Source organism: Phascolarctos cinereus, unplaced genomic scaffold, assembly GCF_003287225.1.
Source record: "Phascolarctos cinereus isolate Bilbo 61053 unplaced genomic scaffold, phaCin_HiC Scaffold_5;HRSCAF=322, whole genome shotgun sequence".
In the NCBI taxonomy this organism is placed as follows: Eukaryota; Metazoa; Chordata; class Mammalia; order Diprotodontia; family Phascolarctidae; genus Phascolarctos; species Phascolarctos cinereus.
The window spans coordinates 141872582-141898234 of NW_027555958.1; the positions used below are offsets into that span (position 1 = coordinate 141872582).

General features: G+C 36.9%; 1 protein-coding gene across 1 annotated transcript in view; it reads right to left on the minus strand.

Annotated features, from left to right (window-relative positions):
* DCBLD1 (discoidin, CUB and LCCL domain containing 1) overlaps positions 1-25653 on the minus strand; it is a 108818-nt gene that overhangs the window by 9332 nt on the left and 73833 nt on the right. Inside the window, 6 exon segments of the mRNA XM_020971643.2 lie at positions 664-751; positions 7292-7399; positions 7527-7674; positions 10679-10803; positions 11878-12093; positions 14972-15012. Coding sequence (XP_020827302.1) covers positions 664-751; positions 7292-7399; positions 7527-7674; positions 10679-10803; positions 11878-12093; positions 14972-15012 — 726 coding nt within the window.

The window sequence follows — 25653 nt, forward strand, 5'->3', positions numbered from 1 at the left end:
GAACTTTTAGTCATAAAGCTACTCATCATTTTGTTTGCACTAACATGCAGAGAACATTCCCTCCATACCAGAAGTCAAAGCTTCTTAAATCATGGCAATAAATTATAATAAGGTACATATTAATTAACAAGAAATGTTTTCACTCTTAGTCCTGATCCTACTCACTGTACCCCAGGATTGGAATCATGGGATTTTTTGAGTTAGAAGGGACCTTAACACTGCATATTGTTGAATCATTTCAGAAACTGGAGCCCAGAGAGTTTCTAAGGTCACATAAGTATCTGACCCCAAATCTCCAGATGCCTAGTCCAGTGTTCTTTTCATTCTAACACACCACTTCCAGGAGATACCTTTTGTCCCACAGATTAAAATAAAAAAAGCACCTGATGGTGTTGGTGAGGAAGATTTAACACAGTTCAAGATCCCTATATTGAATGAACAATGTCATTTTCAGAATATGCTTCTTTAACAATGTACCAAATCCATATTTAATGCTTCTATCTTACAAAAATTTACTCATCATCTCCCCCGTTTACACTCACAAATACTGTCATTTTGAAGACTGTTTTTCCATGGACTAGTGGAGGAAGCCAGTGAAGCACCCTTTTAGGTTTCACTATTTTTATTTCGATAATTATTAATTAAAATTAAATAAGCACATACTTTTTCACAGCAGCGAAGATACCCATTCCAACTACGACCAAGACCACAAAGAGCACCAATGGAATGGTTATAGTTCTCACTTTTATACCTAAAAAAAAATACATTCTGACTCAGATCAACAGATTCCATTTATTTAAAACTGAACATAGTATGACTCTTGAGCCAATAAAAGTACAGAGAAAATTAGCATATAAGATATTGTAGAAATTGAGGCCCACCCACTAATATCTGCAGACTTTGTGCACTACAGAGATGAATTTGATTGTATGGGATGGAAATACCAGAAACTCAGGATGAAACTTGAGAAAACAATATATAAAGCAAATGTTAATTAAAAACAGGCCTAGTTCCTGTACTTCTCAGGGATTATAATCTGCTCTGGGAGGGTTGCTTAGTCCAAACTATGCACAGGAGAGGTTTGAAATGGGCCCACCCACTCAGGATTTCTTCTAGCTAGCTGACCAAAGTTCACAGTGGAAACTACAATGTAGCTCAGTACCACTGGAAGTTCTAGGCATTCCCCACCAAGGGACCTCAGGGCTGTACTATTCTTTAGAATTTTGAGTATGTAGGTTAGAAAGGGAAGTAAAGATAGGAATGTAGATTCCCCCACCCACCCCTAATAGAATGTGAGTTCCTAGAGAGCTGGGACTGTTTCCTTTTTGTCTTTTATATTTCAGTATCCAGAATAGAATCTGGTACACAGGAAGCCCTTAGTAAATATTTGTTAAATAAGTAAAACCTGCAGGTTGCTAATACCATTTGCCCTGGGTTTTAGGGAATCTTTTAAATCATAGTGAAAATATTACAATAGAGCTGCAAGGCATATCAAGGAGGAAGCAAATAGTATGGGGTGACTATGTTTTTAGTACAGCTCTTTCTGCTTAGTGAAACAGTGGGTGATTTTAAGTAGCTGTTGGTACAAGCCCCAAACTGTTTGCCCTTCCTACAACCTATGAAAACAAAGAAATGGAGATTGCTCTTTGATCCTTACCCTTTAATCCCAGAAGGTACCCCTGAAAGCCACAACTGAAAAACCCTCTAGGAAAGTCACCTTGTATAAAGTAGGTACTCCATAAATGTGCCTTTATTAAATGAATAGAAGGAAGGAAAAGAGGGATGGGTAGGGATAGTGAAAGAATTTGCAATGAAGAGTGAACAGAAAGACTGTTTATTTGATGCCCTTGTGTATGAAAAAAAGAGGGAAGGCAATAAGATAAACAAATCAGAATCTGAACTCACAAAACACCTGTATTCAGTGCATCTGAATTGCTAATAATTATTGATCCTATTTATCTCTCTAATTAATGGGGGAAATTCAGGTGTCCATTTTCAGAATGCACCATACGGTCCCAGAGGTTCCATTAGGAACTTGGAATAGTGAAATTCATTATCAACCTTGGGTTGAAATAAAGCTTTAACATTTACAAAATGCTTCTTTCCTCACAAAAACCTTCTAGGACAGGTAATTCATCTATTGTACAAATGGTCTTATTTCAACACAAGCTTTCTAATTTCCTCACAATAACTAAACTACATATACAATAAAAGTCCCAATGACACTGCTACCTAATAAAGGGGACTATGTCAAAAGCAATATCCCTTTGGCATGTCAGTAACTAAGGTAGACATTAGGCTGAATTCCCCTTGGGTCATACTATGATTGCTGTATGTTGACTATTGTAGTTTTATATATATATATATATGTATGTATGTGTGTATGTGTGCATGTATATGTATACACACAAATATAAAATTTGTTTAAACAATCTATATATTATGTAGTATATATAATATTATATAATTAGTTATTACTATATACTACATTATATACTATATATTATAATTTGTTCAAACAATCTCCATGGTCTAAGTACCAGGCAAAAGTGAATGGAGAATATTGTAAATAGGCTCAGTGCCATAGGAGAATTGCCAGTAATAAATATGTTGTTATTAAATACCATAATCATTGGACTAGGACCACAGGGTTTCCTGTGGCCCCTAACAGGTCCTTACTAGCTGCTAACCTAACAAGAAATGATGGATTTAGAGTGCTTCAGAGTGCAGATTGAGCCATACTTTTTTTTTTTGACACAACCAATGTGGAATAGGGACTTTGTTTTGCTTGATTACACATGCTTGTAATAGAGGTTTTGTTTTTCTTCTTTTCTCAATGGAGCTAAGGGAGGTAGGAAGGAGAAAGGCAGTTTTTTTAAATAAAAAAAGACACTTTAATTTTAAAAGTATATCAAAAACAAATACAAGACAACTAATTAAAAAAAGAAATTGTTGATTTGGAACTATGCCCAAAAGGCTACAAAAATGTGCATACCCTTTGATCCAGCAATAGCACTTCTAGGGCTACACCCCAAAGAGATAAAACAAATGGGAAAAGGACCCACATGTACAAAAATATTCATAGCAGCTCTTTTTGTGGTGGCAAAGAATTGGAAATGGAGAGGATGCCCACCAACTGGGGAATGGCTGAGCAAGTTGTGGTACATGAATGTAATGGGATACTATTGTGCTATAGGAAATGAACAGGCTGACTTCAGAAAAACCTGGAAAGACCTACATGGTCTGATGCTGAGTGAAGTGAGCAGAATCAAGAGGACTTTGTACATAATAACAGCCACGTTATGCGATGAGTAATATTGTTAAACTGAACCCTTCTCAGCATTTTACAAGGATCTAAGACATTTGCAGAGGCCTCTGGATGGAAAATACTGTCCACATCCAAAGAAAGAACTATGGAAGTCGAATTGCTATCACTTATTTTTACCTTCTGTTCAGTTTTGTTTCATCTTTCTGATGGTTCCTCCTATTGGTTTTAATTTTTACTTACAACTTCACTAATGTGAAAATATGTTTAATAGGAATGTAAATGTAAAGCCTATATCAGATTGTGTGCTGTCTTGGGGAGGGTGGGGGAGAAAAATTTTCAAACTCAAATGCATATGGAAGTGATTGTTGATAAATCAATAAATTAATAAAATGTAAAAAAAAGAAATTGTTGGCTTAAAAGCTTAGGATAGATCAGTCAGAACACAATTCTCAGCTTTTCTCTGCAAGTAACTTGTGGAAAGCTGGTAGAAAATTAGAGAAAAGAGGGGGATGGAGCCAAGATGGCAGAGTGAAAGCAGTGAATTGCTTGAGCTCTCCCCCAAACCCCTCCAAATACTCATAAAAAATGGCTCTAAACAAATTCTGAAGCAGCAGAACCCACAAAAAGACAGAGTGAAACAAATTTCCAGTCCAAGACAACCTGGATGATTGATCAGAAAGGTGTATGGCACCGGGCTGGGAGCACAGTGCAGTGTGGCATGAGCGCGAAGACCTCAGGAAACCTGGAGCAGGCCTCAGAGGACTGAATGTGGGCAGCTGTGGTGGTTTCCAGACTCCTCAATCCACCAATGCCAAAGACAACTTAGAAGGTCAGTGGGAAAAGTCTGCTTCTGAGATGCTCAGAGAGGAAGGCGGGGTTTCAGCTCCATTCCCCAAGAGCGTGGCCCTGGGGGGGGCAGCTTCCTGAGCTTCTGGCCCACAGATTGAGGGGGAATCCAGTGGCTGATCAGAGGGGGATTGCAGGGATCTCTTTGCCAGTGCTGAGGCAGGAATCTCTTGCTTTGCCCATGTTTGGATCTGCGTCCCAGTTCTGGGCGGTGGTGCTGGGGTGAGGAGGAGCTTGTAGTGGCTGTGGAGAGGAGCCCCTCCTCACAGTTACAGGACAGAAAGGAGTACTCATGGTCACAGGCCAGGAAAGGAGTAAACACCTTGCCCCTTATCATACCACCTTGGAAGAACTGAAAATTTACAGGTCCCTACAAGTATCTCTGAAAACAGCTATACAAACCCCTGAAGCTTGGGACAGTACACTCTCCACATTGGAAACAGACTCTTACCTTAACAAAGAGGTTAAAACTCAAGTAAATGTCCAGGATCATGAGCAAGCATCACAAAAAGAATCAGACTATATTATCTTACTTTGGTGACAAAGAAGATCAAAATATACAACCAGAAGAAGACAACAAAGTCAAAGCTCCTACATCCAAAGCCTCCAAGAAAAATATGAATCAGTCTCAGGCCTTGGAAGAGCTCAAAAGGGATTTTGAGAAGCAAGTAAGGGAAGTAGAGGAAAAACTGGGAAGAGAAATGAGAGTGATGCAAGAAAATCATGAAAAACAAGTCAACAGCTTGCTAAAGGAGACCCAAAAAAATACTGAAGAAAATAACACCTTAAAAAATAGCCTAACCCAAATGGCAAAAGAGGTCCAAAAAGCCAATGAGGAGAAAAATGCCCTAAAAAAAAAATTGGCCAAATGGAAAAGGAAGTCCAAAAGCTTACTGAAAAAAATACTTCCTTAAAAATTAGGATAGAACAATTGGAAGCTAGTGACTTTATGAGAAATCAAGACAATGTAAAACAAATCCAAAAGAATGAAAAATTAGAAAACAATGTGAAATATCTCATTGGAAAAACAACTGACCTGGAAAATAGATCCAGGAGAGAGAATTTAAAAATTATTGGACTATCTGAAAGCCATGATCAAGAGCCTAGACATCATCTTTCAAGAAATTATCAAGGAAAACTGCCTGATATTTAGAACCAGAGGGCAAAATAGAAATTGAAAGAATCTACAGATCTCCTCCTGAAAGAGATCCCCAAAGGAAAACTCCTAGGAATATTATAGCCAAATTCCAGAGTTCCCAGGTCAAGGAGAAAATATTACAAGCTGCCAGAAGGAAACAATTCAAGTACTGTGGAAACACAATCAGGATAACACAAGATTTAGCAGCTTCTACATTAAAGGACCGCAGGGCATGGAATATAATATTCCAGAGGGCAAAGGAGATAGGATTACAACCAAGAATCACCTACCCAGCAAAACTGAGTATAATCCTTCAGGGGAAAAAATGGTCATTCAGTGAAATAGGGGACTTTCAAGCATTCCTGATGAAAAGACCAGAGCTGAATAGAAAATTTGACTTTCAAATACAGGGCTCAAGTGAAACATGAAGAGGTAAACAGGAAAGAGAAATCATAAGAGACTTATTAAGATTGAACTGTTTACATTCCTGCATGGAAAGATGATATTTATAACTCATGAGACCTTTGTCAGTATTAGGGTAGTTGAAGGAAAAAAATTGATATGTATGTATATATAGATAGATAGATAGATAGAGGGCACAGGGTGAGTTGAAGATTAAGGGGTCATATCTGGAGAATAAACTTAAGGGATGAGAGAGGATGATACTCGGAGAAGAAGAAAAGGAGAGGTAGAATCAGGTAAATTATCTCACCAAAAAAAAAAAACAGAAAAGAAGTCTCTTACAGTGGAGGGGAAGCAGGGGAAGGTGAGAGGGAATGAGTGAATCTTATTCTCATAGGATTTGGCTTACAGAGGGAATAACATACACATTCAATTGGGTATGGAAATCTTTCTTACCCTACAGGAAAATAGGGGGAGAAGGGGACAAGAGAGCAGGGGGATGATAGAGAGGAGGGCAGATTGGGAAAGGGGGTAATCAGAAGCAAATACTTCTGAGGAGGGACAGGATCAAAAGAAAGAATAGAATAAAGGGGAGGGCAGGATAGGATTAAGGGAAATAGAGTTAGTTTTTCACAACATGTCTACTATGGAAGTGTTTTGCATAACTGCACATGTATAACCTATATTGAGTTGTTTGCCTTTTCAATGAGGGTGGGTGGGGAGGGAGGAAGAGAGAAAATTTGAAACCTAAAGTTTTAAAAACATATGTTTAAAAAAATGTTTTCACATGCAACTGGGAAATAAGAAATACAGGAAATGGGGTACAGAAGTCTATCCTGCCCTACAGGAAAATAGAAGGGGAAGGGGATAAGAGAAGAGGGGAGAGACAGAAGGGAGGACAGACTAGGGGAAGGGATATTCAGAATGCATGCCATTTTGGGATGGGGGAGGGGTGAGATGGGATGAAAATTTGTAACTCAGAAACTTGTGGAAGTGAATGTTGAAAACTAAAAATAAATAAATTTATATTTAAAACAAAAACAAAAACAAAACAAAGGAAATCAACCCATTTTTTAAATAATAAAAAAAGTTTACAGTGAAAATTAGAGAAAAGAGTCTGCTCAGAAGACAGTCAATTCTGAGGTGAATGGCAACCTTTCTTGGTTTAGGAAATGGATAGAGTACCTTTCGGAGAGGCGATATGGCATAATGGACATCGGTCTTGGATTTGAAGGCACCGAGTTTGGATCCTAACTTTGGTGCTTTTTCAGCTCTGAGAACTCTGGATTCACCTTGAGAAGCCACAAATCCTCTCTTTTTAAAATGGATATAATAGTAATTTGAATACCTATTTCATGGGGTCATTCTGAAGAAACTGCTTTGAAAACCTTAAAGTGCTATATAAATGCAAGTTACTATTATTATCATCACCATCATTATCCTCAGTTACCTCATCTATGGGACAATAATAATAACAATAATAATAATTAAATAACAGTGAGTGCCTACTTTTGAGAATCAAATGAGATAATAAATATAAAGTACTTTGCAAACTGTAATGTGCTTTATAGACACTAGCTATTATTGTGATTAAAGCAGCTGAAATGCAAAACCACCAAACAGTAAATGACTTGTACCTCTTTCTTCTTCAGATGAAGGAATGGGCTTTGTGAGAGTTTTATCTTCTTTCCCAATTGAGATACCTGTACTTGGACTTGGCTTGTGCCAAATAAATGAATTATTACCTGCCAAGGGAGAATGGAGAATGGGGAAGGGAGAAGGTTAAGAAAAATCTACATTCAAATACAAGAATAGTGGTACTCAAAGGAAACATCTGGAATCTACATATTCATGAATTTTGATGAGTCCTACCTTGTGTAATCTGACAACCAATCAGTTCCACTTTCAGAGCAATTCTCTGGTGCCAGGTCTTTGGAATAATTCTCACATATCTGGCTATGATGGGAGGGATGAAATTGTTCCGTACTGGGTCTCTAAAGTTAGAGTTAGCTTGAAATATCTGTAAGAACAAGTTCCTTTTTTAAATCCAGAGTATATTTGTATGTACATATGTGTATGTGTGTGTGTATATATGTATGTATATATGTATATGTGTGTATATATAGATACATATATTTGTGTATATATACATGTATATTTGTGTGCATATATATATACACACACACATATATATATATATACACACACACACACACACACACACATACATATATATATTTATATATGGTTAGTGCACCAATCTAGTTATGAAAGTTATCCACATAAAACTAAAATAACTTGTGTTCATTAGAAACTCCTGTGATTGTTGACAAAGCCAGACATTTTCTGAGTGCAAGCAAACTTGAGTTTCTGCCTGAAACTTGTTTGGGGGTAATGAAGATAAAACTGCCCAGTTTAGCTTGATTATCTGGAATTAATGTTGATTTGATGTCTATAAAAACATAGAAGATAGTTTATATCTTATCATGAAATCTCCAATTACTAATCACCTCCTTTCTACTTAATGTGCTCACTAACCTCTGCCTATAAATTCCCAAAGCCAGTCCTCTACCATGTTTCAATTCCCACTGATTGAGTACTTCTGGATCTCAATAGTACACAGCTTCTACTTTCCAGGTTCACAAGTCATTCCTGTTGTTTTGAAAAAGCATAAGCCATTCACCATTTCTGCCATCATCCCTCAACTTACAAAGGCAGCTTTTTTTTTTTGCCTGAAAGTCACTGGGCTTCCTAATAGTTTATTGTGGTGGTAATGGTTATTTTTAAGTTCAGATTTACATTTAAGATTGAAAATGACTTCTAGCTCTTCTTGTATTCTGGTTGCCACCCTAAGCATTAAGAAACTGCTTCTCACACCATTTTACTATGGTAAACCTAATCTGAGTTTTTTCAATTATTTTCTAAAAATTACATTCAACTAGATTTCAATGGTAATTTACTGAAACACTTCAATGTGCTGAGTGAGTCAACATGAAGATAAAGGTTTAGGTAGCTTTAAAAACTTCAGACCCAACTTTGATCAGTCTATTAGTTCAGTGTGATTGGCTACTTTTCACCAGCTGATTAAAAAAAAAGCTAAAGATAATACCAAAAAAAAAAAAATCACGTATTTCAAGTAAAGATTCACTCCTACTATTTTGTAGTTATCTGCATCAAAGTTAACTCCTCTAATAGATAATAGATTATAAATTCCTTGAGGACAGAAGCTGTATCTTAGTCATTTTGGCCTAAAAGTAGCTCACAAAAGAAGTAGTCCATAAATGGTTACTGAATAAATGAAGGCAGTAAATTGAGGTATCATGATTGAGGTAGCAGGAAAACCAGGTGTCAAGTCCTGCCTTTGACACATGCTAGCTCTGTGATCCTATGTAAGTCACTTAACCTTTCAGTGCCCCAGGCAATTCACCAAGACTGAAAATTCCAGACAAATTGCTGATCTGAATTGGGAGAGGGAGTTTCCACAATGGGAGTTCTCTATATATGGTTGAAATCTATACTGCATTTTTAAAAATGGAATGTTATATACTAGGTAAGGATCAGAAATTCATCTTAAAACTCAAACATTTCAGTCTATGGAACAGTTCTTAACTTGAGATCTATGAACTTCTAAAAAATTGATAATCATATTTTAACATAATTAGTTTCCTTTGTAATTCTATTTATTTTATGCATTAGAAACATTATTCTGAGGAAAGGATTCACAGTCTTCACTATACCATCAAAGGGGTCCATAACACAAAAAAGATTACGTGACTTTTGTAACTACTTTTCTCATTCATATATGATTAATAAAGGTATCTAATTTCTCTTTCAATATTGAAAAGCATATTGGTGGCAGCAATTTTTACAGTAGCAAAGTAGAGCCCTATCAGTTGGGGAATAGATAGACAAATTGTGGTGAATGAAAGCAATGGAACATTATTTCTCTATAAGGAATAATTATATGAAAAAAAGAAAAAAAGAAATAACCATATGAAGAATACAGAGAAGCATGAGAGAACTTATGTGAACTCAAAGTAAATCCAGGAAAACAATATAAACAATGACCACAACACATACAGAAAAAGAATTGAAATCAATACTAGTGAAATTATAATGATCAAAATTATTAATCTGTGAATACCTATTGACCTAAAGAATTAAGGATCCATATGTATAAAAAACATTTATAGCAGCTCTTTTTGTGGTAGCAAAGATTTGGAAATTGAAGGGATGCCCATCAGTAGAGAAATGGCTGAAAAAGTTATGGTATATGAATCTGATGGAATACTATTATACCATAAGAAATGATGAAGGGAATGATTTCAGCATAACACAGGAAGACTTGCACAGACTGTTACAGAGTGAAGTGAGTAGAACCAGGAGAGCAATTAACACAATAACAACAATATTGTACAGCTAAACAACTTTGGAAGGCTTAGTAACTCTGATCAACACAATTACCAACCACAATTCCAGAGGACTCAAGATGAAACACGCTACCTGACAGAGAGGTGACGGACTCAGAAAACAGATTGAGACATGATTTTTTTGTTTTGTTTTTGACATGGCTGATGTAGGGGCTTGTTTTGTTTGACTGTACATATCTGTAACAAGGGTCTTGTTTTTGTTGCATATTGGGGAAGAAGGCAGAAGGGAGATGATACAGATTTGAAAGTACAACAAAATTTAATTTTAAAAACCATAATGACCAAGCTTGGTCCCAGAGAAGAGATATGAAAGACAGCTTTCCCTGGTTCTTTGCAGAGACAATGAGTGGACTATGGGTATGCAAGACTGCATGTGATGTCAGACTTTTTTTTTTGATGTGTTGGCTAGTGTTGCTAAGGTGTTTTTTCCCCCTTTTTTTCTTTGCTATTATAAGCAATGGTTCTCTGAGAGTAAAAGAGGGACCTACGTTGGAAAATGCTGATAATTTAAAAACAAAAGATGGCAACAAAAACATACTAAAAATGAAAAATAGTTCTCCAAGTCAGATTCTTCACCTCAATCGTTCTTCTTACCTTTTCTTCATTGTTCACAATTCCTTTGTAGATCTTCCACTTGGGACTGAGATTTTTGAAATTCATCACAAAAGACTTAACATAAAAGTTGAAATTTGTTTGGGTGGATCCTGCAGTCCTAATCCCTTGTAACAAGATAGTTTCTCTTGGTTAGTTTTCTTTTTAAACATTTCCCCCCATATTTAGGTATGTATACCACATTGAAAATCTTCTCAAACTTCCAATTTCATTTTTTTCTATAATAGAGCACAGACTTCTAAAATATGTTAACATGTTTCTTTCTAATTACCTTCATTTTGCTGGTCAGGAAAGAAATAGTTTCATAGATAATTGATTTTTTTTAGAACTGTAGCTATTACTCTTCTCTATTTCTTGGGAAAAAACTTCATTTCATGTATTTTATAATATATATTATATTTTTATATATTATATATACTATATAATATAGTGTATATATAATACATATATGATATAATACATTGCATATATTATATAGGCTATGTAATATATTATATTACATAGTATGTTATATATGACATAATATAGTACATACAGTATATGTTATATACTGTATATACTGCAGTATATATTATATAAATACTATATAACATTGTATATATATATATTTTTTATATAATGCATAGCAAATGAAAAAAAAATCCTAACAATCTGAAATGTATATTTTAAACTGAAGAGCTGCTTAATTATCTTCTCGCTTTCATCTCCAAATAAATGTTGGTTGTGGAAGACAAATGGAACCAACCCCATATGTGTCTCTCATTCTCACGTGCTGAAGTTTTGAAGAGTCATCTCATTTTTAAAAATCCGTAAAGTGCTTTGTCAGTCAGTAGTCTGTCAATAAGCATTTGTTAAGTCCCTATGGTGTGCCAAAACACAGTGCTGAATACTAGGGATACAAGGAAAGGCAAAAGACAGTCCCTGCTCTCGAGGAGCTTCTAATGTCAATGGGGGAAATAAAATGCCAATAACTATATACAAACAAGACACATACAGGATAAACTGAAGCTATTCAGCAGAGGGAAGGCACTAGCATTAAGCAGGATTAGGAGCTTTGAACTTTTTAAAGAAGGACCCTATGTAAACCGAAAGTATTATCTCAATGTAGCCTGTTATGAAATGAATTCCTAAATGCAGCACTTATCTATACCTACAAAATTAAATTTTAAGTGCTTCAATACCTGTTATTTTCTTTCTCTCACCCAAATCTATTTCCAGCCACTCCCCAGATTTGTGGTTGGTGCTGGTGTCTCCTGAAGCCCATGAGGGTCCTTGGTCCTGGAGCCGGGCCTGGTCAGGAGACCAATGAATCTCTTCTCCATTTTCATTGACCCAACGCCAAGAGGAAGAAGCTGTGATTTGCCTGGCAGGTTCCAAACTCAGGGATTTATTGCACCCTGCAATAAAGGAAAAATACAATTCAGGTACAGGTCTAGTCACGGATGGTGAAAGAGAGCGAAGTAAGCATAAAATCCCCTATTGGCCTAGAATTACTCAGCTGATCTTCAGGTTATTGATATGATAGGGATGCATCAAGTGCCTTAGGGAACATGGAAGAATTAGGAATTTGTTTGCATGTTCCAAAGTTGTATTTAACATATGGATACTGGAGTGGTTTAAAGATCTTATGCACTTTTATGTTTTTCAGCTTCCAAATGCCCACTTGGAAACCTGGTAATTTGTTCACTATAATCATATCCAATTTAGGTTACACCTTACACCCCAGTAGACTTCCTTTGTGTCCTCTTAACCTGACCCTGATCCCCTATGCCATTCCTGGCTTAATTAGTTAAGCAATCAGGGCTCAAATCTGACAGGGTTAGGATTTAGCAAATTTTAAAAGAATGGGGAATAATAATCCTAGAAGCTGGAGAATGTCAGACTGCCATGGCTGATGCCCTTAGGACTGGTAAATCATTCCAATAAGTCCTACCTTTGAGGGAATTGTGGGGACTGGGACAACAAGTGGTTAATTATAGGAACTGAATGAACCACACTGTCTCTATGTTGTGACTCAATTCTGGAGCTAGCTCAGTTCCCTTTCTATGCAATTATGGGTCTGGTCCAACCTCTGTCTTGGGAGAAATCTTTATTGTGAAAATCAGGAGAAAATCTTAATGTACTGTTTGAACCTAGCCCCACATAACTGGGAAGGTGGACCATCTCTACCTGCTGTTAAGAGACCTTTAACTATGGCCCTAGGTTATGCTGATCAGAAGCTCAGTCAGACCCAAAAATTGATGCAAGGAATTTTCTTACAATTGTACATCTCAAGCAGCCCATATGTTGTACCTGAAAACTGGCCCCATACTGATCAATCAGCTATTGTTTCTACATTCCTTTGGTTGTTCACAGGCAGTTGGGGAAACGGGAAACCTCTTTTTCTGATTTCAGAGAATTCTATCTATTCGCTCTCTGCTTCGCAACTTGGAAAGTCCCTAATCTTCCCTCCAATTAGAAATCAGATTACCTAATGTTGTATCCTGATTGTTTTCTTTTAACTAATTAGGCTTATTTGATTCATTGTTTGTAATGTATAAAAGTCAGTCTCCCCCTGTATTTGGGGTCCAGTGCCAAAGCTGAAGAAGGTGACTGGTCCTGATTTATTGGGCAATTACCCTGCATTGTTTAATAAATCAATATTCTTGGAAGCTCAAACCTTTGTTTCCTCAGTCATTTCATCTTTCATCTACCACCCATTGATACATTATCTACTTTTTTATCTAGGACTCTGTATTCCTTTACTCTGTTCTGTCATATTCACTAATGAAAACCTTACTGCCAAATTAAAATATCTCTCTTCCCTGCTCAGAATGAAAAGCTGAGTGATTATGTGTATCTATCTATCTATCTATCTATCTATCTATCTATCTATCTATCTATCTATCTACAGAACTATGCTGGAGAAACTTTTTACGAGAATATCAAATCAGAACCTGATATGCTGCTACGGGGAAGAGAGGCATAACAAGTGTTTGACCAAGGTCTCATATTTACATAATCGTGTTAATTAGGGAGAGTGAGCTAGATTGGCTTTGGGAAATTAAGTAGTCTCTTCAATGACCCCAATCTTCATCCTGAAACAAAGACCCATCTTTTAAAGGCCAATATTCTTCTGGGGACACTGTATGGCAGCAAGTCATGGAGACTCTGAGAATTAAAGCAGGTCACTCAAAGGAGAGGTACATAATGGCCAAGAGCAGGCTGTAACATATTACTAACCAGTAACTGGGCAAGATAAATGGCATAAAAGATGCTATCAGAAAGATGTACAATTGGAAAATAAGATATACCAGTCATATATATAGAGAAGAAGACCCAATGGACATCTTGTGTGTTCCAATGATATTTACATAATGTCAACAGTATTAGAGGAAGATCCCCTCATTGAGTGGGTTCCCATTTTTGGTGATTAATTGGAGGAAATGGGCAAGAATAGTTAAGGATAAGAAGGTGTTGAGAACTACACTGTTAGAGAATATTCACATTGATGAAATCAGAGATCCATTAAAGTACTGAAGTAACAAGTTAATTAATTTTACTCAAAATAACTAATAATAATAATTATTAGTTTTAGTATTAACTAATTAATATTAGTATTAATATAAATATTTATATTTTATTTATATTTATATAGTATTTTAAGGTTTGCAAAGTGCTTTAATGTATTATCTCATTTGATCCTCATAATAACCTTGTGAGAAAGGTGCTATTATTATCTCCATTTTACAGATGAGGAAACAGGCTGAGACCAGTTAAGTAATTTGCCGAAGGTCACACAGTCAGAAAGTGTCTGAAGCAGGTTTGGAACCTCTACATCCAGCACTTTACCCACAGGGCAATCTAGCTGCTTGTGAAAATTAAATGGTGATGTTGACACTATCTTTACCTTTTTCCCCAGCTAAAGTTTGGTAGGATAAGAATTCTACTACCCTCAGAATAGGTATCATTTCTCATTTCACTGGGGGTGGGGGTGGGGAGGAGGAGGATGAAGAACAGAAACAGCTTTGGTGTGTTTGGTTTAAAGTAGAGAAACTATCTACTATATCATAGTGCTTCTCATGGGTTATTAATAAGCTTTTTTTCTTTTATAATTATTTCCCCAATTTTCTCTTCTAAGCATCATAAAATGAGCATGTATGTTACTTAGCTCTGTTCAGCATCTCATATTTTATAGAATACTTGATTACAAAAGGTGGAGAAGGCATGGAATAGTAACTAATGGGGAACTATAAACATTCATAATCTCCAAAAGGTTAATTCAATATTTCTTACCATTGGATGAAAACATAAATCGCTTATGTGACAGAGAACCACTGGGAAAAAAAGAAAGAGTACGTATTGTTAGATGAATTTCTCAAAGGGCAAAATAAGCAGGTATACTTTATATGATATAGACACTCACACTGCACATAGATGTTAAAGGATACACATGGGCCATGAAATGACATGTACACAAGACACACCATCCTTCAAACTCTAAGAATTTTCACTGAATTCTCTTCAATTCTCTTATTCCTCATCTGTCTCATGTCCTCCCAAGCTTTGTTCAAGTCCCAGCTAAAATCTTGCCTTCTGCAAGAAGCTTTTTCAGATCTCCCTTAATAGTAGTGCCTTCCTCTGTCAATTATCTCCAGTTTATCCTGTACTTATCTTGTTTGTACACAGTTTTTTTCATGTTGTCTTCCAAATTAGACCAAGAACTCCTTGAGAGCAGGGACAATTTCTTTGCCTTTCTATGTATCTTTAGTGCTTAAACAGTACCTGACATGTAGTAGAAGCATAATAAATACTTGCTGACTAACTGATAGGCTTTAGAAAGCAATGCTATTACTGAAAAAGAGTACTTCTCCTTAAATAGTGACCTCAGTTTTCTATTCATTCTCAACATTAAAATCTCATTAACAGAATAAAAAATTATTACTAGCCTTTACCAGCTATAATGTATTTTCATTATTGTACAAACTTCCTTTTGCAGATTTAAAGGGTGCTCTTAGCTCTTAGCCATGAAATTTTACTCTAGAGAGCCAACCAATGTACCACAGCCATTGCCACTCAACTGTAACATCTACTTTCCTTTCTGGTTACTGGTTCCTGGACTTCCTCTGTTTCATGAGGGATCCCAGCTATGCTCACTTCACTCCTGGCTCAACTCACTCTCTGGACTTATTATATGCCTTATATGCCACTTTACTTTCACAAAGGCTACATCAAACTTTCTCCATAAGGCAGCAGTACTAAAAAACAAACAAAACAAAACATGTTGATGACTGTATTTCAATACAATTAGATTCTTTTGAATGCTATATATTTTATTTTCTACATTTAAAAACATTATTCTGAGAAACGGTCTATAGGTTTCATCAGACTACGAAAGGGGTCAAAGACAGAAAAATTAAGAAACTCTGCCTTAAGGCCTGATATCCTGCCCCATTCCTGCATTCCTGGTACTTGATTTTTCATTCTACTCTAGTGAGAAAATTAAGATGGTCAAACAGGAAGCAACCTGCATTCATGTCTGCATGCCTTCGTATAGCCTGTTCCCATGCCTGGAATTCACTTTCTCCTCACCTCATCTCTAAGAATCTCTAGCTTCCTTCAAAGCTCAGGTTAGGTGTTAACCATCTATAGGAAGCCTATTGTGATCCTCTCAATTATCATGATCCTCTCCCTTAGAAAAACACTGTGTGTATGTGTAATTATATTTTATATTTATATTTACTTATCTGTGCACATATTTTCACCAAGAGAATGTCAGTTTCTTGAGGGTGAGGATTGTGTCAGCCCAGCTTTATGCCTGCCTTAAGAAAGGTGCTTACTAAATGTTTGTTGTTTGATTTTATAGAAGAGAAAACTCCTTTGTCATTGCTTACCAAGTCCCATCAATTCCTCTCTTACACAATCTATTGCGTCCATCTATTTTTGTTCATTTTAAGTAGTTCAGATCCATTTAATCTCATACCTGGACAACTTTGAACCTTAAGGACCATGGGATATTTCTATCTGACTCATAGCTGAAACCTTCCTTGTGTTGCCTTTCCTAATACAACAGCTCCTTGAGAACAGGGTCTGTCTTACTTTTCTATCCTTACCCCTTGTGTTTATTTAGCACATTGCTTTGTACATAGTGCTTAATAAACATTCTATTAGTCATTCATTCATTATTCTAAGATCCTGATTCATTTTCCTACCTCATCTTTCTTGTTCCAATTCACAAGGTGAATTGGTACTGCCAAACTAATTATCCTAAAACACCCCTTTCACTATGTCAGTTCCTTGCTCAAAAAAAACCTTTAGCTGTGTGACCCTGGGCAAGTCACTTATCCTGAGTTGCCTTACCACAAAGCAAACAAAACAAAACCAAACAAAAAACAAATAAACAAACAAAAAACCTTTAGAGGCTTCCAATGGCCTATAAAGTCTAAAGATTGATGACTCAGCTGGGAATTAAACACTTTCCAAAATCTGGCCTCAGCCAAAATTTCCAGCCTTATTTCTTGCTAATTTTCTATGCAAATCTGCTGCTTGTCAACCTGTTCTACTTACAGATGCCAAATACACACTGCCTTTTCTTGGCTCAAGACTTACCTACCTTACTTACAGCACTCCATCTTCCATTTCTGCCTTTGCTCCAGCTGTCCCCCATGCCTGCAATGACCTCTCCTCCCTGCCCCTGGCTTTTAGAATCCCTTTCATCCTCCAAAACTCAGTTTAAGCACCACATTCTGTATGAAGCTTTTGCAGTGTTCCCCAGCTACTAGTGCCCTCCTTTCCAACACTACCTTGTATTCATTCTGCATATACTTAAATATGTTCCAATTAGAACGTAAGTCCCTAGAGAGCAGGAGCTTTTTCACTTTTGTCTTTGTAGCATGGCACTTTGCACAGTGCCCAGGATTTAGTAGGTACTTAAACAATGCTTGCTGAATGATTGATCACTTGCATTGTTGTCCACACCTTCAGCCTTTCTTTGCCAAACTCAAGCTTTCCAAATTCTATCCTGCCATCAGGCCAAGTTCAAATATTACTTCCTCCATGAACATTTCCTCATTCTTCCAGGCATGAGAAATTTCTCTGTCCTCTGAAGTCCTACTACAATTATCTTCTATATCACTTACATACAATGCTTATTGACTTAGCTTAATACGCTATTTCTCATGTTTTGTACTGTAGTTTGTGTTTGTATTGTAGTTCTCTGAATATATATGCTGTCTTCCTAAATGTTCTGTAAGGTCCTGAAGATGTCAATTTTTTTTTCTTTTTGGTGTCCTCCCCCAACTTTCCATTCCCTGTCTGTTGTATCACTCAATCAATCAATAAGCATCTAAGCACTTTCTATGTTCCAGGCCCTGTGATAAGTAGTAGAAGCTCAATTTTTTTTTTAATCAATGAATATTAGTGAAGAGAAATGTTATTACATTGGGTATTCAGAGACATTTTTAACTTAATAAAATTGAGTAAGTGCTGTTGCAGAATATTGTATTTCAAGTAGGGAATTTTTTTTCAAGATTAGATTACCTTGCCTCTTCTTCCAAGGAAATTACATAAATTTGGGATGTTTAACTTGGAAAAGAGTAGCCACAGGAAAAGCATGCTAACTGACTTTAAATATTAGGAGGATTGACTCATGGAAGAAAGGCTAGATTTACTCTGTTTAGCCTCAGAGGAAAGAACTAAGACCAATAAGGTAGACGCTACTAGAAGGCAGATTTTTACTCAAGATAAAAAACCAAAACAAAACACTTCCTAACACTTTGAATAATCCAAGTCCAGAAGATTAGGCCATCCTATGAGGCAGTAAGTTTCCCATCAATGGATGGCCACTTGTTGGTGATTCTGTAGAAAGGATTCCTGATTCAGGTAGGCTAGTTCTCTTCCATCTCAAACTCTAGTATCTAATGATAATTAAAAATTTGAATATGTTTCCCTTTCAACTATTCACGGCAATAGAGGACAAGAATGGGGTAAAATTCAGATCTCTAGCTAATCTAAATAAATTTCATTTCAGTCAGTAGCTTCAGCATGTCTCATTAAATCTTTTAAAGCAGTTATCTTTATAAATGTGAATTTCATCCTTTATTTCCCCAGTCCAATCTCTGGAACAGGTTCTAGAAGTTGTAAAAGGGCCAAATGGAAGAGGATGTGAAACAAGGCTTAAAAAATCCATACATTTCATAATTATCTCTTGAATGATTGTATGTTGCCTGATAAGAAGCACTTTCTTTACTATACCTCTGTCTGCTCTTGAAAGATTGATTCTATTAACCAATTATAACCAAGACAAACTGTCAGCACTAATTCAACCACCCCCAAACCCAAATCTGCAATACCAGAATCAATTAATTAAATAATGAGTATTTATTAAGCACCTGCTATGTGCTGGGTACTGTGCTAGACATTAGGGATGTGAGTATAACAAATGAAGTAATCTCTACTCTCAATGAGCTTACATTCCCATGGAGTTCAGAGAAAACAAGTACATATAAAAATACATAGAACACAAATAAAAAGTGAATAAATACTTATGTACATCTACCCATAAGCATATATATGCATGTGTATACACACACACACACACACACACACACAAAGCAGTTAAATATAAATTACTAGAGGAGGGAGAGCACTAGAACTTGGCAGGGAATTGGGAAAAGCATCATGTAGAAAATGCTGTCTGCATCTTAAAGGAAGTGAGAGACTCTGCGAGGCAGAGGTGGAGTGGGAGTGCATTCCAGCCATGGGAGATGGCCAATGCAAAGGAACAAGCACTGGGTGTGGAGTGTCATGAGTGAAGAATAGAGAAAAGTCCAGTTTGGCTGGATTGCAAAGTGTAAGAAGAGGAGTAAAGTCCAATGGGACTGGAAAGGTAAGGTGAAGCCAGGTTGTGTAACACTTTAAAATCAAAACGAAGGTGTTTATATTTTATTCTAGTGGCAACAGAAAGCCATTAGAGTTGGCTGAGTAGATATCACATGGTCAGATCTGCTCTTGAGGAAAATTACTTTGGCAGAAAGGTATATAATGGACTGGAGTGGTGAGACTTGAGGAAGGAAGATCAAGCAGGAGAGTATTGCAATAATTTAGATGAGAGGTGATGAGGGCCTGTGTGAGTGGAAAGAAGAGGTCAAATGAGAAGGAGGTTACAAAGGTAGAAATGGAAAGATCTGACAATTGATTGGATATGCAGGCAGAAGGCGAGTAAGTTGATGATAATGCCAAGATTACAAACCAAAAACACTAGAGGGATGGTGGTTCCTTCAAAAGAAACAAGGAAGTTTAGAAGAAGGGAAGGTTTAGGGGGAAACCAGATACAGTTTGCATTCCATTTGCTAATGCTGGCAGCTCTCTTCTGCCCAGCTGTGGTATAGGTTATGGTAAAGAGTATGAGACTTGGCATCAAACTATCTGGATTCTCCTGCCAACTCTGCCAAAAACTATAATCTTGAGCAAGTAGCTTAAATCTGTCTGTTACTTGTTTCCCCACCCCAAAATTGAGAAAGCCCTTTAGCCTACATTCATTATAGATACATTCTGGGAGCTTTCAGGAAATAATTACTAATAGTATTAATAGATACAGCATTTCTGGAATTTGGGGTGAGAGGCATTAAGCTGGAGTGGCAAAAACAAAAACAAAAAAGCCAAAAAACCTCAGACCCAGACTAGATTCTGTTATATAATCAACTATTTGACCCTGGGCCAAATTTCTGGGTCTCTGCATCTCTATCTGGAAAACGGAGATAATAATTCTTGTACTACCCACCCCTCAGAGAGTGGCTATAAAGAGCAAATGAAATAGCCTATGGAAACTTTTATAAAATATTCAACATTATATGGGAGAGGCATTGTGGCATAGGGGATAGACGACCAGTCTTGGTGTTGGAAAGACCTGGGTTCAAGTCCTGACTGTTGAACACACAGGCTTATCCATCTAGCACTAGAAGGGACCTTAGAGGTCATTAAGTTTAATCCCCTCATTTTGCAGATGAGGAAACTGAGGACAAGAGTGGTCAAGTACCTTGCCTAAGGTCACACATATAGGTAATGTGACAGAAGCAGAATTCAAAACCAAGTCCCGTTATTCCATATTCAACACTCTTTCCACTGTCCTGTGCTACCTCTCACATATGAGCAGGATATTAATTAACCCTTCATCTACTTACCCTACCCCCACATCTCTAAGACGTTAAATTACATAAGGTTTGTTGATCTATAACAGTCACGGGAAACTCCTATTCTGACTTCCTCCACCAATCACCACCTTCCATCTGCCACCCCTCCAAAGACAAAAACCCAATACAAATGTAACCTACTATTATTACTACGACACAAAAATACAAATGGCAAAGGTTACTTCTTTAATAAAGAATAGAATGTGAAGATGTTTCTGCAAAAGGCTGAAAGAGACATGCATTGGGAGCAGTTATATTTCCAAGGTATAAAAGAACTTACTTTTATGTGGACTGTGATCACTGAGGGAAACCATAAATAAGATAATGATGGCGGGTTTTGGAAATATATCCAAATAGGATGAGATAAAACTCACAGATCTGCTAACTGGAGAAAATTCATGAGATTTCTCAAAGAGAAGCTTCTTGACATTTATCAATTAGTGTGGATTACCTATTAATAATAATAACTAGCATTTACATAGTGCTATAAGGTTTATAAAGTGCTAATATAAATTATATTATTTTATATGATTCTCACAACCCTAGTATTTAAGTGCTGTTATAATCTTCATTTTACAGAAGAGGACACTCAAGATAATGAAGGTTAAGTGACTTACTCAAGATGTATGATCTTCATCATCCTGAGGTACCTAAAGTAGAATTAGAATTCATGTTTTCCTGATGCCAAGTACTGGGCTCTATGCCCTGTGCCACCCAGCTGTATCTGTTTATAAGGTTTATCAAGCTAGTTATAGTTATGTGAGTCATACCAAAGGCTGAGTATAATTATTCAGATATGTCAAAATAAATTGTATTCAAAGAATGACCCAATGGTGTGAAAGTCTATTGGTAGGCATTTTCTTTTGTCACATGGCTGGCCTTCTAGAGGTTATAGCATATTCAATAAAGAGCAACTTGGATAGAGTGCCAGTTTCCTTAATTCCCTTCTGGCTTTGGTTAGATAACATGTTTGGTTTTATTTTTAAAAACATTCAAGAGTACTATCTAAGTAAATTTCCTGGGGAATCATTAGGGGTTTGTTCTTATATTTCTTTTCTTCCTGAATCCAGTATTTCTTTGCTCTTGCAGTGTCCTCAGATCCCCACTCTTTTCTGTTTTCTTTGATAGTTCCCACAAATAATGAATCCCTGTCCCTTATCCTTATGAACTTCCTTCCTGGTCTGTATTCTGCCCTCTTCCTCCTACTCCAAGGGAATAGATTGCAATAAAATGTTCTTCAAAGGTATTTACGATTTCAAGTACTCTTCAGTGGAAATGTTCTCTCTGAGTAGAATTGTGCCAAGAGGTCCTTGGCCCATCCCAAACTTTTATTAATCAGCAATGTCTGGGGCAAGAGATTTCATTGTAAAAAGAAATCAGAAAGTTAAACAAAGTCCAGGGCCAAGATTAATTGTGTAAGCTTGCCTTTTGATTTTTGGCTTAAGGAGAACTAGTTGCTTACAATTCTATTAGGAATAGTGGTAGTTGAGGAAATATTACCCATTGCTTCTTTCTGAATTGGTAGAAAATGGGATTGGGGAATTGATTAAAGGTGATGATTTATGCCTGATGGCTAATAAAAAAATTCTGGAAGGTTACATTTGCTTAATAAACCTTTTAAAAACCTAAATAAATGTAAAGTAGGAAACTTACATTGTGGTCTAATATATTGTGCTGGTAGTACATTTTTAAAAAGCAAAACACATACACACACACACATGTTTTTTAGACTTAGAGCCAGAAGATCTAGGCTTCCAGCATCACACCACTTAGCCACTAAATAATAATAATAACAATAATAATAATAACAAATAATAGCTTGTATTTGTATACCGCATTGTGGTTGCAAAATGTTTTATGTGCATTATTAATTTTGATTCTCATGATAGCCCCCTGAAGTAGATCATCAATCTGAAAAGAGGAAATGCTGGGTTCAAAGAAGCTTATACGGTTGTGCAGTGTCACACAGTTAGTAAATAGAAAGGTCATAAATCAATTCTGGTCCTTAGGCCTCCAAGTTCAACCCTTTTTTCATTATGCTACTTCGAAAAAAAAAGGAAAGGGAAGAAGCTGTGAAAAACAGGAGTGGCTTAGGGAAGCTGAACCTAGGAAGCGGACTAGCCAGTAGGCATGGCTTACCTGTATAGTGATACTACCCCCCTCCATCCCCAGCCAGGGACCCCAACTCTCTTCTACCATATTGCCTGCATTCTTTTTCACTTCTCTTTATCACAGTGTCTGAAATCATGCCAATTTGAGTTAATGAGGATGCACACTCTTTTTAAATGGGAAAGCTAGACAGTGGATAGAGTACTGGGCCTGGAGTCAAGAAGACTCATCTTCCTGAATTCAAATCTTGTCTCAGGGTCTCAGACACTTAACTAGGTGTGTGACCCTGGGCAAGTCACTTAACCTTCTTTGCCTCAGTTTCTTCATCTGTAAAATGAGCTGGAGAAGGAAATGGCAAATCACTCCAGTACCTTTGCCAAGAAGCCCCCAAATGGGGTCTTGAAGAGTCAGACCCGACTGAACAACAGCAACAAAAACTCTTTTAAAAGTACAAATAAATTTTTTTCTTGGCTAGGCAATGGGGTTAAGTGACTTGCCCCAGGTCACACAGCTAGTAAGTGTTATGTGTCTGAGGCTGGATTTGAACTCAGGTTCTTCTGAATCCAGGGCCAGTGCTCTATCCACTGTGCCATCTAGTTGCTCCTGAAAGTACAAATACTTTTGGGAAAGTTATGGGACTGTTGTTTACAAGTATGAATCACCTCAATCGTTTTAAAAAGAGTGGCTAGTCTAAGAAGCCTCCAGGAATAACACAAAAAGTCTAAAGTAAGAAAACAAGGTTTTCCTTTCTATTTTCCTCTCTATTGGGCTGATGCAGCACCTCCAGGATGTATTCCATCTTCCTGAGTCTATTCTTGTCTCCTTAAATTAAGGAAGTGAATTGACCAAGGATGAACTTGCTTCCAGCTGAATGCAGGGTCTTTACTTTAGGGACTAAAATATACCAGTTATATATTTGCATTGGCTTTCCCCAGACCCAACAAAGGAATAGATTTGTTTTGCTTCACTATTTGTTACAAGAGAATGTTTTTGTCAGGGGGAGGAAGGGCATGGGAGAGGGGAATAGAGGGAGGAATGATAGTAATACAACAACAACAAAAAAGAATTGTTCAGTCATGTCTGACTCTTCGGAAACCCTCTTGGGGTTTTCTTGGCAGAGGTACTGGAGTGGTTTGCCATTTCCTTCTCCAGCTCATTTCTAGTAAGTATCCAAGGCTGGGTTTGATCTCATGAAGATGAGTCTTCCTGATTGCAAGCCCAGGGCCCTATCCACTGCCCTGTACAGCAAGAAACATTAAAAAGAATACACAGATGAGAGCAGAAGAAAATTCAGAAGGAGACAGAGACAGAGACAAGTAGGACATTTACTGAGTTAAATCTAATATCTATTTTTTTTTAAATCAAGCTGTATGTAATAGAAATTCATGGTAGCATTCTCTTTTTCTGTTCTTTGTAGGGTATAAGAAAATGTTCATGTTTGTCAGGTTCAAAATAATAAAAAAGAAAAGTTATTAAGAATGCAATGTCTTTATATAGGGAGAACATTCAGACACATGAATATAAAAAGGTAGCTCCCTAGTTAACCAGATTTAGTTGTTTAAAAAAAGCAATGTTCTTTTATTCAGATTGGTATTAGCAGCATCTAACAAATTTATACCATAATTCACTCTGACTTCCTGGAGCACTATATTAATGTACACGAGACTGTATATGGATCGTGACAACTGCAGCCTGATACTAAGGTACCATGTAAAACTAAATAGACCCAGGAAGGTCAAGGTCACACCTGACATTTAAAGGCTCACTGCACACAAGCAACAGCATTTGATGAGGATAATTTTACTACAAATCATAAAATGACATGAAGCCTTAATGTACCAAATCACCATAAACTGGCTCATGACCACATCTACATATCTATCTACCTATGAAATGTTTCATTTCAGGAAAGATTTTAGGCTTTAAAGCACACAGCTTAAGATCTGAAGAAATGGAAGGATGTTAGGTTAATGTGCCTCCAATAGAGTTAACGTGAAAAGTCCATAATCTTTCTGAGCCTTTGGGGTTAAAGAAAATCCAAAATACCAAGTGGAAAGGATGTTAAGACCATAAAGGCTGAGGAATGCACTAACATTAATGGGGATTCTGAAAAGCTTCTTGCAGAAGCTGAGATTTTAGCTGGGACCTAAAGGAAGTCAGGAAAACCAGGAGACAGAGATGAAGAGAGAACTCCAGGCCTGGGAGACAGACAGTTCAAATTGTCACTTGCTACCAACATGACCTTGGACAAATCATCCAGTCTTTAGGTTTCCGTTTCTTCATTTAAAAAATAACGGAGGTTAGATTAGAAAACCTCTAACGTCTCTGTTGTTGTTCAGTTATTACAGACTCTTCATGACCCCATTTGGGTTTTCTTGGCAAAGATACTATAGTGGTTTGCAATTTCCTTCTCTAGCTCATTTTACAAATGAGGAGATTAAGGCAGAGTTAGGTGAGTTGCCCAGGGTCATACAGCTAGTAATTGTCTGACGCCAGATCTGAACTCAGAAAGATGAGTGTTCCTGACTCAAAGCCTGGTGCTCTATCCACTGTGCCATCTACAGCTCTAAATTTATGACCTTATGATCTCACTGCATGTCATATATTTGGTAGATCTTGAAATGCCAATCAACGACAGACAAACCTATGTGGAATTATTTATACTCATTTGTGAAGAAC